At 54.2% G+C, this 15,510-nt stretch overlaps 7 protein-coding genes and 2 non-coding genes across 9 annotated transcripts; 7 read left to right on the forward strand and 2 right to left on the reverse strand.

Annotated features, from left to right (window-relative positions):
• Nucleotides 1–365: 365 nt before the first annotated feature.
• Nucleotides 366–2,060, forward strand: HMPREF1541_04904 (uncharacterized protein; the record flags this gene model as incomplete). The annotated part of the gene is made up of 1 exon (XM_008719248.1): nt 366–2,060. The coding sequence occupies one exon, from the start codon at nt 366–368 to the stop codon at nt 2,058–2,060; it is 1,695 nt and encodes a 564-aa protein (XP_008717470.1).
• Nucleotides 2,061–4,229: 2,169 nt separating this feature from the next.
• Nucleotides 4,230–5,804, forward strand: HMPREF1541_04905 (uncharacterized protein; the record flags this gene model as incomplete). The annotated part of the gene is made up of 3 exons (XM_008719249.1): nt 4,230–4,380; nt 4,424–4,890; nt 4,935–5,804. The coding sequence occupies 3 exons, from the start codon at nt 4,230–4,232 to the stop codon at nt 5,802–5,804; spliced, it is 1,488 nt and encodes a 495-aa protein (XP_008717471.1).
• Nucleotides 5,805–6,109: 305 nt separating this feature from the next.
• Nucleotides 6,110–6,595, reverse strand: HMPREF1541_04906 (uncharacterized protein; the record flags this gene model as incomplete). The annotated part of the gene is made up of 1 exon (XM_008719250.1): nt 6,110–6,595. The coding sequence occupies one exon, from the start codon at nt 6,593–6,595 to the stop codon at nt 6,110–6,112; it is 486 nt and encodes a 161-aa protein (XP_008717472.1).
• Nucleotides 6,596–7,395: 800 nt separating this feature from the next.
• Nucleotides 7,396–7,556, forward strand: HMPREF1541_04907. Its single transcript has one exon. It is a non-coding gene; the product is annotated as a tRNA-Ser (tRNA).
• A 462-nt stretch (nt 7,557–8,018) lies between these two features.
• Nucleotides 8,019–8,885, forward strand: HMPREF1541_04908 (uncharacterized protein; the record flags this gene model as incomplete). The annotated part of the gene is made up of 1 exon (XM_008719251.1): nt 8,019–8,885. One exon carries the CDS (start codon nt 8,019–8,021, stop codon nt 8,883–8,885), a length of 867 nt encoding a protein of 288 aa, XP_008717473.1.
• Nucleotides 8,886–9,293: 408 nt separating this feature from the next.
• On the reverse strand, nt 9,294–10,451 carry HMPREF1541_04909 (uncharacterized protein; the record flags this gene model as incomplete). Its single annotated transcript, XM_008719252.1, has 1 exon — nt 9,294–10,451. One exon carries the CDS (start codon nt 10,449–10,451, stop codon nt 9,294–9,296), a length of 1,158 nt encoding a protein of 385 aa, XP_008717474.1.
• A 278-nt stretch (nt 10,452–10,729) lies between these two features.
• On the forward strand, nt 10,730–12,040 carry HMPREF1541_04910 (uncharacterized protein; the record flags this gene model as incomplete). Its single annotated transcript, XM_008719253.1, has 3 exons — nt 10,730–10,820; nt 10,871–10,920; nt 10,967–12,040. 3 exons carry the CDS (start codon nt 10,730–10,732, stop codon nt 12,038–12,040), a joined length of 1,215 nt encoding a protein of 404 aa, XP_008717475.1.
• Nucleotides 12,041–12,383: 343 nt separating this feature from the next.
• Nucleotides 12,384–12,455, forward strand: HMPREF1541_04911. The gene has a single exon. It is a non-coding gene; the product is annotated as a tRNA-Gly (tRNA).
• A 1,880-nt stretch (nt 12,456–14,335) lies between these two features.
• HMPREF1541_04912 (uncharacterized protein) lies at nt 14,336–15,485 on the forward strand (the record flags this gene model as incomplete). Its single annotated transcript, XM_008719254.1, has 2 exons — nt 14,336–14,483; nt 14,596–15,485. 2 exons carry the CDS (start codon nt 14,336–14,338, stop codon nt 15,483–15,485), a joined length of 1,038 nt encoding a protein of 345 aa, XP_008717476.1.
• Between the last annotated feature and the right edge of the window lie 25 nt (nt 15,486–15,510).

Raw genomic sequence — 15,510 nt, forward strand, 5'->3', positions numbered from 1 at the left:
GAACATAGTATCTGGTTGCAACAGTCAAGCGATATTAATCTCTGCACATAAGATCTATCAAGCCTAGTTCCCCCGAACATGCAGCCCCTTGCCATGGTAGGGAGGATGTGTAGTCCATTGGTGTCTAGTAGTCCTGTCGCAGCCTGACGTTCAGGCAGTGAATATACTTACACCGCTCTGATTGGCTCCTAGCTGACTAATGCTTCCTTTGGACACGTACCACCAGAAAGACATTGATCAGCGTAGCCGGCTCAACTTGTACTTCCAATGCCAGTATAATTGAGTGGCCATCTGATCCGCATTCAACATCTTCGCCAGCCACTTGGTCGGACGGCGCTGTACATCGGCATCATCGTCCCACCAGAATGCTAGGCTACGAATACATCTTCCCCCCTCCCGAAGCCGTCGCCCTCCGCCGCCAGCAACTCGACGCCACGGGTTTCCAAGCATGGCTCTCGCCCTTCGCCCTACTCCTATGCTCTTATCTCCTCCGCCGCCCCAGCTCTTCTTCTTCTTCCACATCACCACCAGCCCCCTCAACCACCGCCAATAAGCCCCCCACCACCCTCCAAATGCAAACCCGCCGCCTCACCTGGCTCCTCCACTCCCCCACGCACCGCGAACTCGGCCCCCTCCTCCTCCCCCTTCTGGTCTTCTTCTACACCCTACACCTCCTCCACCTCGCCACCCGCCACACCTCCCCGGACTACCTGCACCTCACCAAATCCCTCGGGCACGTCGCCGCCTCCCAGCTCCCCTGGCAGTACCTCCTGGCGCTCAAATCCCCCAACTCGCCCGTCACGCTCGCCACGGGCCTGAGCCACGTGCGCCTGAACGCGCTGCACCGCGTGTTTGGGCGCGTCGTGCATGGCTTGTTGGCGGCGCATGCCGTGCTATACCTGCGGTTCTTTGTGGAGGTGGGCGTGCTGGCGAAGAGAGTGGGAGATTGGGATGTTAGGTTGGGGGTGCTGGGGTTTTGGGCGTTTAATGTGCTGGGGGCGTTGGCGTTGCCGGGGATGAGGAGGAGGATGTATTTCAGCGGGTTTTATAGGGCGCATGTGCTGTTAAGTGCGGGGGTGTTGGTGGTGCTGTGGGCGCATGTGGTGCATTCGAGGAGGTATGTGGCGCAGGCGGGGGTGGTGTGGGTGGTAAATGGGTGGTTGAGGTGGAGGGCCGAGAGGGAGGTGGTAGGGGTTGAGGTGAAGGAGGTGGTGGAGCGGGGAGGGGAGTTGGTGAGGGCGAGGCTTGTGTTGGGTGAAGGGAGAGGGCTTGGGGGTTGGGTGCCCGGCCAGCATGTTTACTTGCGGATGGGGGGCTCGCTTGGTCTGCTGGCGAGGAAGAACCCGTTCACGGTTGTGCAGGCTGATGAGCGGAGTGGGCGGATCATGCTCGTTGTTAGGAAGCTGGGGGGCATGACTGCCGCGTTGGGAGACTCGAAGAGCTCGAAAGAGCTGGGAGAGATAAAACTCGAGGGTCCGTACGGCGAGGCGGCCGAATATCTGCCTCCTATACTAAGAGCAGGGAAGGGGGCGGGCCAGGTGCTACTGGTCGCGGGCGGCGTGGGGGCCACTTACACCGTGCCCATCTATCTCGCTCTGCTGCGCGCGAGGGGCGATACATCTGGCGTCAAGATGCTGTGGTTCGTCAAACTGCAGAGCGAAGTCGACTGGGCCCTCGAACTATTTAAAGAAGCTGGGAAAGCGCTTGATATTGATGCATACGTCACGCAAGCGTCCTCAACATCAACGACACAGCCGAGCGCCGCCACCGGCATCAAAGGCCTTTCGATCCAGGCTCTGGGCAAAAGACCAGATATTCAATCTGTCCTCGAGCCGATTATCTCGCCGAAAAGTGATGCAGGGAATGGAGGGCTGGTGAGCGGCAGCGCTGCCAAGCGCAACCCAGAGGCCGTGAAGAAGAGTTATGGAAAACTCACGGTGATGGTATGTGGGCCGCCGTCACTCTCGAAGAGTCTGCGGAGCGAGGTGGGGAAGCATGTGATGGGCTATGGTCGGGAGGTGGCGTGGTATGAGGAGCAGTTTGGCTTTGGTGGTTCCTGATGGCCTCGTCGATTCGAGATTGGCCGTGAATGCCTGTCATTGGTTGTGGCGGAGTAGCGGGTAGCACTCAATGTAGGGGCTTGTGTATAAAGATCTCAGAATGCTGTCCTTACGTTTACATCGTAGCGTATGCAGGCACTACCACACATTGCCGAACGCAGCCAATCACACTCTCCTGGGACACGAACATTGCTGCTCGATCGTTTTACCGATACTATCAGAACTCAGCTATCTAGCATACCCACGCCTTGTGTTGAGACAATGTATGGTACGACAGACTCTGCCACCACAGGAACTAGGTCTCGAGGCGTGCTGGGTAGATTCCGTGCAATATCTGCCGCCCAGGGACGTTTTAGAAGTGCCATCGTGGCCGCTGTGCTTTCTAAATGTAAGGCGCAGGTAGTCTCCACCGACGGCCCTCCCAACACAGACTCAAGCGAGGACTTACCGACTGCGTTGACGGTGCTGGTCTGTGTGGCGGTTGCCGTGACGTTCGTTGGGGGAGCCTTTTGCATGGGATGGCTGTGGTTGAAAGCTCGGCTGGCAAGGGAGAAAGGAGAAGCTCAAAAGATGTGGTGGGAGAGACAGCGGCAGTCGGGGCTGCAAAGGAGAAATGGGGATGGGGGAGACAAGAGCTGTAGGGGGAGCGGGATGGGTGCTGGCGAGGGGATGGGGGAGAACGGGCGTATGTGACGACGCGTTTGGAAGTGTGTTGCGTGTATGATTGTCGAGAATTAGAAGCAGATGTTTGATGAATGTTGCATTCGTGCTGTTTAGAGGTATTCAGGAGCTCTCTTCCTATTAACCACATCGCTTCGATCTGCCCATCCTCTCCAGGTCCACCGAGGGTCGTAGGGCCGCATTCGCAGCAACTGGCGGGCAAGCCAACGCACTCATGTTCGAGTTGCGGCCACACGTCTTGTTGCGACGCAGATCGTGGGTTTGGTGGACAGATGACCTACTAACAAAGCACATTGTAATCAACAAGGCAGACCCACAGACATCGTGTGCTTCAACTCAAAGTAATCCGTTTGTTCTTTGAAGGCTCACAAGGCTTCGAAATAGAATCGCCTCGTGAGACAAAGCATGGCTAGCGTGCCATTTTATCGTGGGCGGAAGGGCCTTCTGTGGTTGCTGTTGCTATAATTGCCAGATTCCGCCCGCGAAATGCCAACGCTTGTGCCAGGAAATTTCTTCTTTGTTTCGTCTTCTTGTAGAAAAGCTTCTCAAAACCCTCGAAAAGGAGAGTACCCTATCGCCAACCAGAGAGTAATATGGCACCTACCAGCAGTACCGACGATGCCATGAGCAGCGTTCCCTTCGGGACTTCGAAGCACACGATTGCTTCCCGCGGAATGGCCATCGCAGGGTTCGCGAAGCGTGCTACTGCGTCTGACAAGAATTCCTTTGCTTACCTGTGGGCGTCTCCGATCTTCAAATGGACGTTCATCTGCATCATTGTCTTGATCGTTTTGGCCGTCATTTTCCTGATTTGGCGGGCAATGAAGCGTAAGGCAGCAGCAGCAGCGGGATACCAGTAAGTCTTCGGTTCTGAAGATGAGGGAGGGGCAATACTTGAACTACATATAATCTTCTGAGGAGGAAGACGTACTTGATAAAGTGCTGTGGTCAGGTATGCATTTCTTGGCAGGAAGGTGGGGCAGATATGCACGGACCAGCATCTTCAGTCCACCAGGCATTCAGCTTTCCACACCCGCACCCTCCCTCTTTGCCTTATCCCTGCCCAGAAAGCAGACATTCATAGCAGATCTTCTCTCCCTGCTCATCACTGCTCCTTCCAGCCCCTCAAATCGGTTGCTGCCCTATGCGCCGTGAAACTCTCCTTAGACCTCGCCATGTGACCTGCCTCGGCCTCGCTGTCATGGGTAAGAGACAAAACCATGCTGCCCTACGAGACCCTACCCCTCCGCATCTCAATGGGTTAATGCACTTGGACCGCCTGCCTCCTCCCGAGACCCGTACTTGAGCAGAGCAAATGAAGCAGGATCCTCGTTTGTGACATGCGTTGCATATATCGCCTATCTCCTGTTTATGCCCCTCCACTTCGCACGTAAGCACACCGACCCACACCTAGCGTGGTCAACACCGCCTATCTCTGTTGCCCTAATGTTGACGACGAGCAACAAGCCAACCCAAAGAATTCCTACCATGGCTCAGAGTGCCTTTCACCGCCTCCTAGGGGGCTTCGCATTTTATTCTGTTGCACTATTCACATACGCCCTACTCTTCTTCTTGTCCATCAGAAATGGTTCATTCTTCAGGGAAGCGTCAGAGAAAGATGAGAACGACCTAGCATTGGGTATGTCAAATACCAACACATGAGTGTAAGCTGACACCAACAGAGCGCGACCGCTACTGGAACCTCAGCAAGCAACCCTTCCCCGGCTTCGATCATCACTTCCATACCCTCCGCAATGGCAGGAAGCTACACTATGTATGCAACAAGGAGCAAAAGCCACAATCAGGCAATCTCATGATACTCATCCATGGCTTCCCCGATTCCTTTGTCCTGTGGAAGGGTCTGTTGCAAGAGCCTGCTGTACCCCTGACAGAGGCAACATGGGTTGCTGTTGATCTACCTGGCTACGGAGGTAGTGACAGCTTCGACAAGTACGACGTTGCAGTACTGGAAGCTTTGGCTGAATTCATCGTGGCCATGAGGGATACGTTTCTCACCATTGACGGCGATGGCGTTCCTCAGGCCAGCACCTACATTGTAGCACATGATTGGGGTGCAGTCTTGTCCTTTCGACTGGCTTCTGAAGCTCCTTCGCTAGCCGATAGGTTCATACTGACCAATGGACCTCACGTGAGTAAACCCTATATGGCCGTGGCTTCTCCTGACAATCATAGGTTGCCCTCAGTTTCGCAAACCGCGACCGCATTGCCCACAGCTCGGAGAAGATCTTCAAACAGTTTCGCCGCTCGCCATGGCAGAACTTTGGCTGTTTGGGGAAGTCTCTCAAGGCTCTGTCTCCGCTGTTCATACAGGCCTTGATGTTTGGCTATATTGCGTCGTTCCACCTTCCGGTGCAGATGGTCAAGTATCTGGGAACCGGTGGAAATCTAGCCTTCATCAGAGGCTGTCATTCTGTACAGCGTGGATCAAAGAAGATCGAACTCTACATTGCAGAGGCACTGGCCGGTACGCTTGGACCTGGACCACAGGAATGCAAGGTCACGTCTGCCCAGGCTACCAATGGCTCCAACCAAGGATATGGTGAAAGCGTTTTGCAGCGAGCCAAATCGCCTGCTATTGCCTTCTGGCACCAGACCTGTTATTACCGGGACGGGGCTTCCTATAAGCCGTGGACCAAGTCACTTGAAACGATTGCCGACCTGTACGCGCTGGATTCTGCAGCTTCTGAATCAAGCTCGCCTGCTAGACGTCGATCATCATCCTCCGCTTCCTCTGGACTGTTCACACCGCAAATCACCGGGCTACTCCATGCTCCAGCTACTGTCCTTTGGGGGCTCAAAGATCGAGCTTGTGGCAAGCAGATCTGCCTTGATGGAATGGGAGATTACCTTGCTAAGGACAGCGAGATTGTGCTACTGCCGAGGAGTGGTCATTGGACTCCGCTGGAGCCAGATTCACGGGTAGCGTTGGCGCGAGTTGTGGGGATGTATGCGGAGAGCCAGGAGAATGCAGTTGCGCGAGCATCGGTTACGAAGTTTGTCGGTGAGGTATATGAAGGAGCCGTGCAGGTGACCAAGAAGTAATGGTGTGAGCGCAGCATCAAAAGTGACATGTGGTTGACTAAGCAGGACTAGCCAAGAAGGCGCGCACCATATACTAGCAGTTTGGTGGATTGTATCAACAGCTGGACTGTAATAGTCCAACAGCAACGGCCTTTATGAACACCATACCATCAAAAGACACTTTTGCTGAATTGCTTCAGCTCCAGTCGCCATGGCTAACATCCCCCAGGGATCCCCATCTGAGCCCCATCCCACCATAGGCCTGCCGCCTTCCCGGACCTTCCCATCTCAACCTCGACAAGCCATTCATTTTCCTTTGCCGGACGTCAGCGCCTCCCCTTCCCACCAAGATGCCGATCCATATTCCCCCAGTAGTACTGCTGCCGCCGCTTCTTCTTGTTGCGGCACTTCCGCACGCAGCAGAAGATGCCCAGCGCCAGGCACGCCGCCACGACGAGCGACGTCACGCCGATGGCGATGATGAGCTTGTTGGAACTTAGGCTCGTGCCTGTGTTGGTATTGGTGTCGTTGGTGTCATCGCGGGCGAGGATTGGGGGGTTGGTGATGACGAGGTTGCTGTGGTCGGCGAGGAGGCTGGGGAGGTCGCTGTCGTTTGGGGTGGGGAGGGAGTCTGGGCCGAGGATGGCGCCTACGGGGTCGGTGAAGGGGAGGCGGTTGAGTTTTGGGGAGGGAGGAGGGAGGTGGTCGAGTTTGGGGCCTGTGTTGGGGTGCTCCTCGATCCCTGGGGGTGGGTGAGGGGTGTGGCGCTTGGTGAGGCGGCGGTGGGTTTGATGGTTGCGCGGAGGTGGCATGTTGTGGGAGGTTTGAAAACGGTGCTAAGATGTTGGAGTGCTGGTATATGAGGGCTGGTCGGCTGGGTTGAATCGCTTGGTCTTCTGGCTTGTGGGACCGGCGGTGTTGCGGGATTGATCATGGTCAAAGGGGAAGGGGTGGGGAAGGGATTTTGTACCATTGTAGCTGTTGGGCAATGAGTCTGCTGTGTGAGCTGGAGCAACGAGAAACGGAGCATGGTCATGAGGTCAGTCATCAGAAAGAGGTGTTGAGGTCTCAGTGGAAAGTGAACGACGTAGGCCATGAGAGGGAGTCTCATGTACGGGTACAAGACCCTGGCACTGAGCAGCCCGTCATTGGACAAGAACATCAGCCAGACGGTCTATATCAAAGGTGCTTTTGTTGCTCACGAGCAAGACAAACCATCAAGGTTGTCGGACGGAGGCAAACGCTGAGAGATATGGCGTTTGACAATGGCACTCGTAACGGCAGAGGTCATAATTCCTGGAAATTTCGCCTTGATTTATTGGGCCGTGGTGACACGTATAGATCTGTCAGTAGCAAACCAATTTGGTGTTTTCCTTGCATGACTTGGTATCGCACCGCTAGCACGAAGCCGTTTCGCGTTTCTTGACCTGCTTTGAACGACGAGTAAGAATAGTTGGGGTAGGTGCTGGAAACCAATGACGATGATGTGTTGGGGGTGCCAAGGCTCTTCTCCGGGCACCTTCCAAGATAAGCTATATCAATTATCATGTGCAAAATTTGGCTCGAATTCAGCCCGCCAATTCCAACAAACGTTGGTACTGGAGTGGGATATGTCTGGATGGTGTAGTTGGTTATCACGGTTAGTCCACTGAGCTCTGAGAATTATCAGAACCAGCTCTCTAACATATCGCGCAGTCGGTCTCATACCTAGTATGAATCCATGCCAAACATGGAGTAATCCGAAGGCCGCGAGTTCGAGTCTCGCTCTGGACAGTCTTCATCGATGTTAAACCTTTCTTTTTTGTTTTTTATTGAGCTGCTGGCTGGCTGTGCCATTGGGGTGTTGCACAGTTGGGTTTTTGCCGCAGAAAGTGGGGGTGAGGAGGGGTAGACGGGTCTCGGCAGTGGGTGGTCAAGGACCACAGATTGACGTCCAGATAGCATATACATTGCCTGTGACTCATCTCTATGAAAATCCAAGCCTACGACGCCAGCCTGGGAGCGGCCATGAGGCACCAGGGTAAACTGAATATAGCTATTTAGCAAGCAAAGCAGCCCACCAAGACCGATTTCCATCTCGACCTCTGACCACGTTCTCACGCATCATTTTGGGGGGATTGGACAAGCTTCCCACGCTCTGTATAATTTGAACGATTTGGGTGTGCGGTCATCCACGTAGAGCAGTCTCGATGACGCCAATCTCATAGTGAAGTACTTGGCTTTACCACCTCCGTCATGTCAATACACAGCAAAGCCCAGTCCTCCGCAGCAAAGGAAGCAATCAACCACTACACTCGCCGGGCGCCACAGTACGACACAGGAAACGGTGGCTGGCACATTACGCTAGGTCAAGCATTCGTCAATGAGGTCGCTCCCCAGCCAGGCGCGCAATGTCTCGACCTCGCCTGCGGCACCGGCTTGGTCACCTTTCCTCTCGCTGCAGCTACCGGAACGAACGGTCAAGTAATCGGTGTGGACATCACCCCGGCCATGCTCGATATCGCCAGAAAGCGAACTCGTGAGCTGGACTGGGCGCCCATCGAATTCATCGAGCACGACGTCGGCGACCTTGACGATGTCGAATCCGTGCAATACGTCCTGTCCAAACATGGCGGCTTCGATATCATCTCTTGCTGCTCAGGACTCGTCCTCCTTGCGGACCCCGCAAGAGCCATCAAGAAATGGGCCGAACTCCTCAGGCCTGGTGGCAAGCTCATCGCTGACGTGCCTACAGAAAACCACACCCTGCAATACATCTTCTCATGGGAGCTACGCGGCGCGCTGAACCTGCGAAGCGACTTCAACCGCTCCTGGGTGCAGGACATCCATTCTCTCGAGGAGCTATATACTGACGCAGGCTTGGCGGTCGAGAGGAGCTGGCGGACGGGAAGTCAGGGCGCCGGGGAGCGCGAATATGGCGTCGAGGAGGGCGAGAGGGTGTTTGAGGAGCAGGTGCGGAAATATCAGGAGTTTATGGACCCCAGAAAGATGGACGAGACGAAGGATGCTTTCCTGAAGATATGGGTTAGGGAGTGTGAGTGCGGTGGTGGGCGCTTCGTGGACGGGCATTGGCTTTATGTGACTATCGCGAGGAAGGCTTGATCTCACTGAGTGGTTGATTGCGCATTGCGGCTTTGATGCAGGCAGGTAATGGCGCGATTGGACCAGTGGCCTCTGTCGTGTTCATGACGGGCTCCGGAACCTACAGCCGAAGGCCGCCTTGAGGACTGTACACAGGTCGTCTCCTCGGGCCCGTCGACAGAGGCTGATAGGTCAAAATCATGTGGGGAGCGAATGACGAAGGTTGACCAAAGTCAAAATGGACTTGAACTCAAGCTGCCCAGACGTACCACGTCGAAATCCTTCACTCAATTCAGCCCGAAGCGGAGGGCAGCGCATGACGGTTGGTCACTTGTGGGATCTTTTCACCAACAGCCTTTATGGACAGCCGATAACTGACCATTGTAGCGAGGGGTCCGATTTTCTGGTAATGGTGGTCACGACTGATCCCTAGTAGCCGCGTATTGGCAACACCTTCTGCGCAGAGATACTCTGTCGGCACAATGGGCACTCGGGCTTCTCTCTGACCCAGTCCATAACGCATTCCCAACAGAAGATATGTCCGCAAGTTGTTACGCTCGGGTCCTTGTAAGGTTCGAGGCAGAGTGTACACTTTCGTTGCTGTTCAGTTTCTGCGGACGAGTCTGCGGATGCTCCGATGTAAGCGAGTGCGGAGGGCTCAGAGAGCTCAATGCGTGGCTCCGCAAGCACAGGCGTTGCGGTGTTCGCGGCTAGCCCTGGTGGAAGCTCTTGTGGCAAAGGAAGAGTTGCTGGATCGGAAGAGCTGCTATTCACGGGCAATTCTATGCCGGGTCCTACCAAGGCAGCGGTGGGTGCGGTCACACTAAGCTGGTCTGACCTAGGGAAGACTGTCTCGCGGACGTGTAGAATCGACTGCACCAAAATCTGCAGCACAAGAAGTACGCCGAGGACCTCATAGCCTTCTCTCTGTTCATTGGGACCAAGCTTCTTGGTGAAAATGTAGCGTAGTGATGTGAGACGTTTTGCGATATGGTAATAACTGCCGGTGAAGTAGAAGGCAGTCAACGAGATAGCGTAGATAGGCGAAAGAGATGTCAGGGTGTCTAGGTGTTTCAATATGTACTCTTTTGTCCGCAACGATGCTGATGGTTTGTCAGACGGCTTGGACCGCGCCTTCTGCCGCCCAATGCCGTACTCAAGCTTGGAGCGAAGACGCCTCCGGAGAGCGGGTAAGGAGTGGGAGAGAGCCCAAGGTGTTAGTGTAACAGAAATGATGTATGATAGTCGTTGCGCGAGACTCGGCAGCTGAAGTGCAGGTGAGGCACTGGAGACCTGAATTACATCGCAATACTCCTCCCCCAGTGTTCGGTTTCCGAGTAGGGTAGTCAGGCACAGGTATGCAAGTTCGGAGAGCGTTGCGGTAGCACCTGAGTACTTATGGGCAAATCGAGCGCCCAGCAAGGCCCGCAGAATGTTCGAAGCATCGACAGACAGTTGTGTGGTCATATAGGCATCTTTCTGGTGAACTCGTAGTATGTCTGGCGACGTCGCAAATGGGTAATTCATCGAATGTCCTATCGACGGCGAGGAGCCCAGTGAGGGCGGTTCTGGTACTGGCTCTGTCATGACTGCAGCGATTGCGAAGAATGCAATTGTCAGCCGTTCGACGGGCTGCAATGAAGTCTTCGTTCAATGAACGGAAGTGATGTATGGGAGCCGAGGCGCGTCGGAAGGTGCGCATTGTGGCCGCAAATCCCACCGTAGGAGAATGAACAGCGTCTACTTCGCTTCCGTCCTTGCCCTGTCCTAACGTCCCCTGCATGGATTAGACACTCCGCTTGCAGTCTTCCGTCGAGCAAACCTCACGTGTTGCTGGAGCATGATTAAGTTGGACAACTTCGACTATGGACGGTGACCCGGGCGTGGAACCGGAGGTCGATGCCTTCAGTCTCGTGCTTCCTCTCCCTTTTCGAGTGGGCATCATTCTGGTGTTAGGTATGCTGGCAGCAGTGAATACAGGCGTCGTACATACTGACGTTGACCAGGAGTATGGGCTTGGGCGTTGAACCTCCACTACCTTCACTTGGTCAAAATTGTAAGATCAGTGGGAGATTGTCCGGGTCAAAACTGACATTTCGCAGGATGTCCCTGCACTGATTCGTTATCCTCATCGTGCCTCACAATACCACGTCTCTCATCATCACTCGACTTACCGCCTGGCGACCTTCCTTACTGTACCGCTGGTGGTGTCGCTCCTCCTCTTCTGGGCTATAACACGGGGGGATCGTGCCACGGTTCTTGGATGGCAGCGGATACCCCAACTATACCTCATCTTCCTCGTTTTGTCCTTTGCCGTTCCTTTACATCGTCTGTCGAAGGGAGGTCGGTCTCGCTTCGTTCAGACCCTTCGCAGAATCAGCATAGGTGGAATTGCAGAAGCACAAGATGGCAAATTTGGTGACATACTGCTTGCGGATGCCCTTACCAGCTATGCGAAGGTTCTGGGCGACTGGTTCGTCTCGACCTGCATGATGTTTTCCGCTACAACTTCCAGCACGGCCAAGCCCAATCGTGGATGCGGCGGCGCCTACATTGTCCCGATCATTATCAGCATCCCCAGTATTATCCGTCTAAGGCAATGCTTGATCGAATACTCCCGAGTCCGCCGTAATCCGACAGCAAGCAGCGGTTGGGGAGGTCAGCATCTTGCCAATGCTCTAAAATATTCGACTGCATTCCCTGTCATATTTCTGAGCGCTCTACAGCGAGGCTACGATCCGACAACGTTCCACGTGACGGAAGCTGGGCTCTTCCGCCTGTGGCTTGTGGCTGTCTTCGTCAACTCTTTTTATTCCTTTTACTGGGATGTCGCCAAAGACTGGGACCTTACTCTATTCTCCTCGGCTCTCGAACGCAATGATCCTGAACATCCTTACGGCCTCAGGCGGCATCGGTACTTTCATTCTAACAACATGTATTATGTGGCCATTGGAGTCGACCTCTGCCTACGCTGCACTTGGAGCTTCAAGCTGTCGCCCCACTTGGACCACTTCAACGACCTGGAGGGTGGTATTTTCCTCATGGAGTTTCTCGAGGTCTGGAGACGCTGGATGTGGATTTTCTTCCGCGTGGAGACGGAATGGGTGCGTACAAGTCGTGGACCAGCTCCGGATGATATATTGCTAGGCGAGTTTGGAAAGATAGACGAGGACTGATCGAGCCATCCTACCCCAGGAGCTCCTAGACTATAGCTTATACGCTTCAAAAGTGGTGCCAGATCCTGTACCTTCTCAAGATTTATATCATGACTTCACAGTGTCATCAAGCAGTGAATTGGTCTTGGCATGTATGCCACCTTCATGCTTCACTCCAACAGCGAATAATGCAGACGTTGAGCACGACAGCCCGAACTTCTGCTCAGCCGTAATTGACTGTAAGTCGACAGTCCCTAGGTCGATTGGAAAACATGCGGATGGTAAGCTACCTCCGGCTGGATTTAGTCAGCGGATCTATATTAGCGTATCTGAAATTTGTGTCTGAAATGACACACAGATTCGTGCGTCGATGGTCTAATGGTTAGGATTGGTGCCTTCCAAGCACTAGGTTCGGGTTCGATTCCCGATCGACGCAGAGGCAGCTCTGCAGCTTGTGTTTTTGCGTCGGAGGTGTCGTCAATACATATGTTGGTACATTGGTGCCAAACACCATTTTGCTCAATGACGAAAAAATGCCGCCAATATTTCCACAAGCGGTGCATTGAGGCTGGTGGCTGTCTTGCAGCTAAGAAGGGAAAGTGTCGCGAGAGCAAAATCCTGCGCCACACACGCGCACAACTGTCATTCTCAGCCGTTGCCGCTTCTATTAATGGAGCGCCTGAATGGACAGCCTTTGGGGCGTCCAGACCTCCAGAGCCTTTCTTTCCCTGCGTCTGCCAGTGGAATGCCCTGACTCCACGGCTATCGCCTACGATGTGTGAGCAGCGAACTGAGCTTATCTTCACGACGGTTTTGCGGCTGACATGAGCATAAGGTACGAGAGAGTCAGTCGCGTCAGTGTGGATGGCAAACTCTGGTTGGCTGCTGCAGGGTGTTTCAGGCCGCGAAAGGCTCTCTTTTTGGATAGTCTTTGGTAGATCCGATGTGGTATTCTGGCGTTTCATTCCCGTTTGAGTGATTAGGTCAGTCAGTCTTATGGGGATGTCCCCGTAGGACCCAAGTAGATATGGTAGTTTGATAATTGGCTCGCAACATTTTGAATGGTATATATGACGAGTGTCCCAAGTGTCAGGACGGCTCTAGGTCATACAGGTGCACGCCGTATGAAGTCAGAGTCACCGTAGCCACGAAGACAGATATACCAAGTTGTACCCTTGAAGTCCCGACCTCTGTCATCAATACTTCAGCAGCAGCCAAGATGAGGTTCTTCTCCCGCCGCACCGATCCCAGCAAGAAGCTGGCAGAGCAAACCCGCAAGAACACCGCTGCCAATGCCAGCCCGGTAGCCAGCACCAAGTCCTCGTTCGACTCCAGCCTATCTCAAGCAGAGACCGTCTCTTCTAAGTCTCCTCGGTCGACGGCCATCCGCTGGTCTACCAACTCGACCAGCTCGACCAGCTCATCAACAAGAACCCACAATCCCCACAAGAAGGAAAACGTCACCAAGACAAAGTCCGTTGACGACAGTATCGCGGACGCTTATCGGCAGGCGAACATGCACCACAGCCCGCCCGTGTTCTGGTCTTGGAGTTGACAAGTGAGAGAGTGGCATTTCTATATGGTTTGAAGACTTTGTGGGTTGGTTCTATATGCATAGACCTGCTGGATAGATCTGTATTTCGAGTATGTACTTTGATATGAACTGGAAGATTACCTAGATGGAGATGAGGTCAGCCTGGTCAGTCTTGGGGCTGGCGTTCCGTCAGATACATCGTCTGAGATATTATAGACGAGAATTTGGGTACCAAACTCTAGCTCTTGGGCACCTCACGATGGTCTTCGTGTTGCTTCGATACCCCTTGTGACTATGATGCATCATCATGCTGGCGATGGTGGAATGGGAGACAGCGCTCCTGATGCGGAGTTTTAAGGGACGAAGCAAACGAGCGCGGAGGGCTAGGGTTAGGGCTTCAAATTGCAGCCTGATACACACGCTTCAGAGAGCAGGCGTCCTGATCAACGCATCATTCCTCCGCTTCGTTCGACTGTCACTCATGAGTGATAGCAGTCACGAAGAGGAAGTAGACTTTGATTAGTGACCAAGGTGCTGCTCGTCAAAGGGCCTGGAAGTCTCTTGAGCAAAGAATCTGCCGATCCATATCCACATTTTCGACAGTCTCAGGAGGCATCCAGCGTCTGTTGCGGTCCGTTGGCAGACCATAACGGAGGGCATTCCACGACTCTGCTGGAAGGAAAAGGCTACCTGTCGATAATCAATGCCGGGGATTGACTATGGAGTCTGATCAATAGGAGGTTTGCCTCATCGACTCCTTCACACTCACGCCAAGACCCACCATGCGTATTGCAACACTTCAATTCAACCCTCAAGTGGGTCAGATCGCGGCCAACTTCAGCCGAGCCGAGAGCTTACTGATGCGGGAAGAGCGCGAAGGCGTTCTACGCGACCTCGATCTGCTCGTATTGCCGGAATTGGCGTTCACAGGTAAACGCCCTCCCCACGCCTTGCGGGCAGATGACCTTGATAGGTCTTGCACCGGGGCCCCACCGGGACCTACCGAGGTGTGGTAGATGCAAGCAGCTGATCCAATAGACAGGGTACAATCATCCCTCGCTTTCGGCGATCGCGCCATACCTGGAGCCGACGGCGGCTGGTCCCTCTACGCGATGGGCGGCGCGCACTGCCTTACGGCTCAAATGCACCGTTGCAGTTGGCTACCCGGAGGCCGCGGAAGAAGGCAACTTCAATACTGCATATGATGCTAAAATCACCGCCGAGGAAGGTACCGTTGCCTACAACGCACTGGTCATTGTGGATTCTACCGGCGAGGTAGTGGCTCACTACCGCAAATCTTTCCTATACTACACAGACGAGACATGGGCACAAGAAGGGCAAGGCTTCTTTGCAGGTGTGCTTCCCATGGGCGCTGCAGGACATCGGATGAAAGCTGTGGCAGGTATCTGCATGGACATTAATCCGTACAAGTTCGAAGCGCCATGGACAGCCTACGAATTCGCGAATCATGCGCGCGAGTCACGAGCCAAGATTGTCATTCTAAGTATGGCATGGCTTACGCATCTAACTGCGGATGACCTCGCCGAGCAGGTCATGTTGCCTGATACGTCTACGGTCGGTTACTGGGCCGAACGGTTCCGCCCGCTAATGAACAGCACCACGGGCGCAGATGACGAAGTCATTATCGTTTGTGCCAATCGGGTTGGTATCGAGGGGACGTGCCCACGGATAGGTCAAGTCAAATACGCTGGCAGCAGCTGCGTCTTCTCAATGATGAAGGGCCAAGATGTCAGAATCTGGGACATCTCTGGTCGATCACAGGAGGGGGTGCTACTCGTTGACACCAACAATCGACCGGGGTTCTCGATCGCACCCCAGGAGAAGGCTGAGACGATCGGAGGGCCTATGGATGGCCAAACTCAAGCTGCAGTCGATCAGGCAGCCGAGCAGAAACCCGCCTCTGACGACTGATAGCCTAGCCATATGCAGCAGGACC

Source organism: Cyphellophora europaea (genome assembly GCF_000365145.1).
Source record: "Cyphellophora europaea CBS 101466 unplaced genomic scaffold supercont1.4, whole genome shotgun sequence".
Lineage (NCBI taxonomy): Eukaryota > Fungi > Ascomycota > Eurotiomycetes > Chaetothyriales > Cyphellophoraceae > Cyphellophora > Cyphellophora europaea.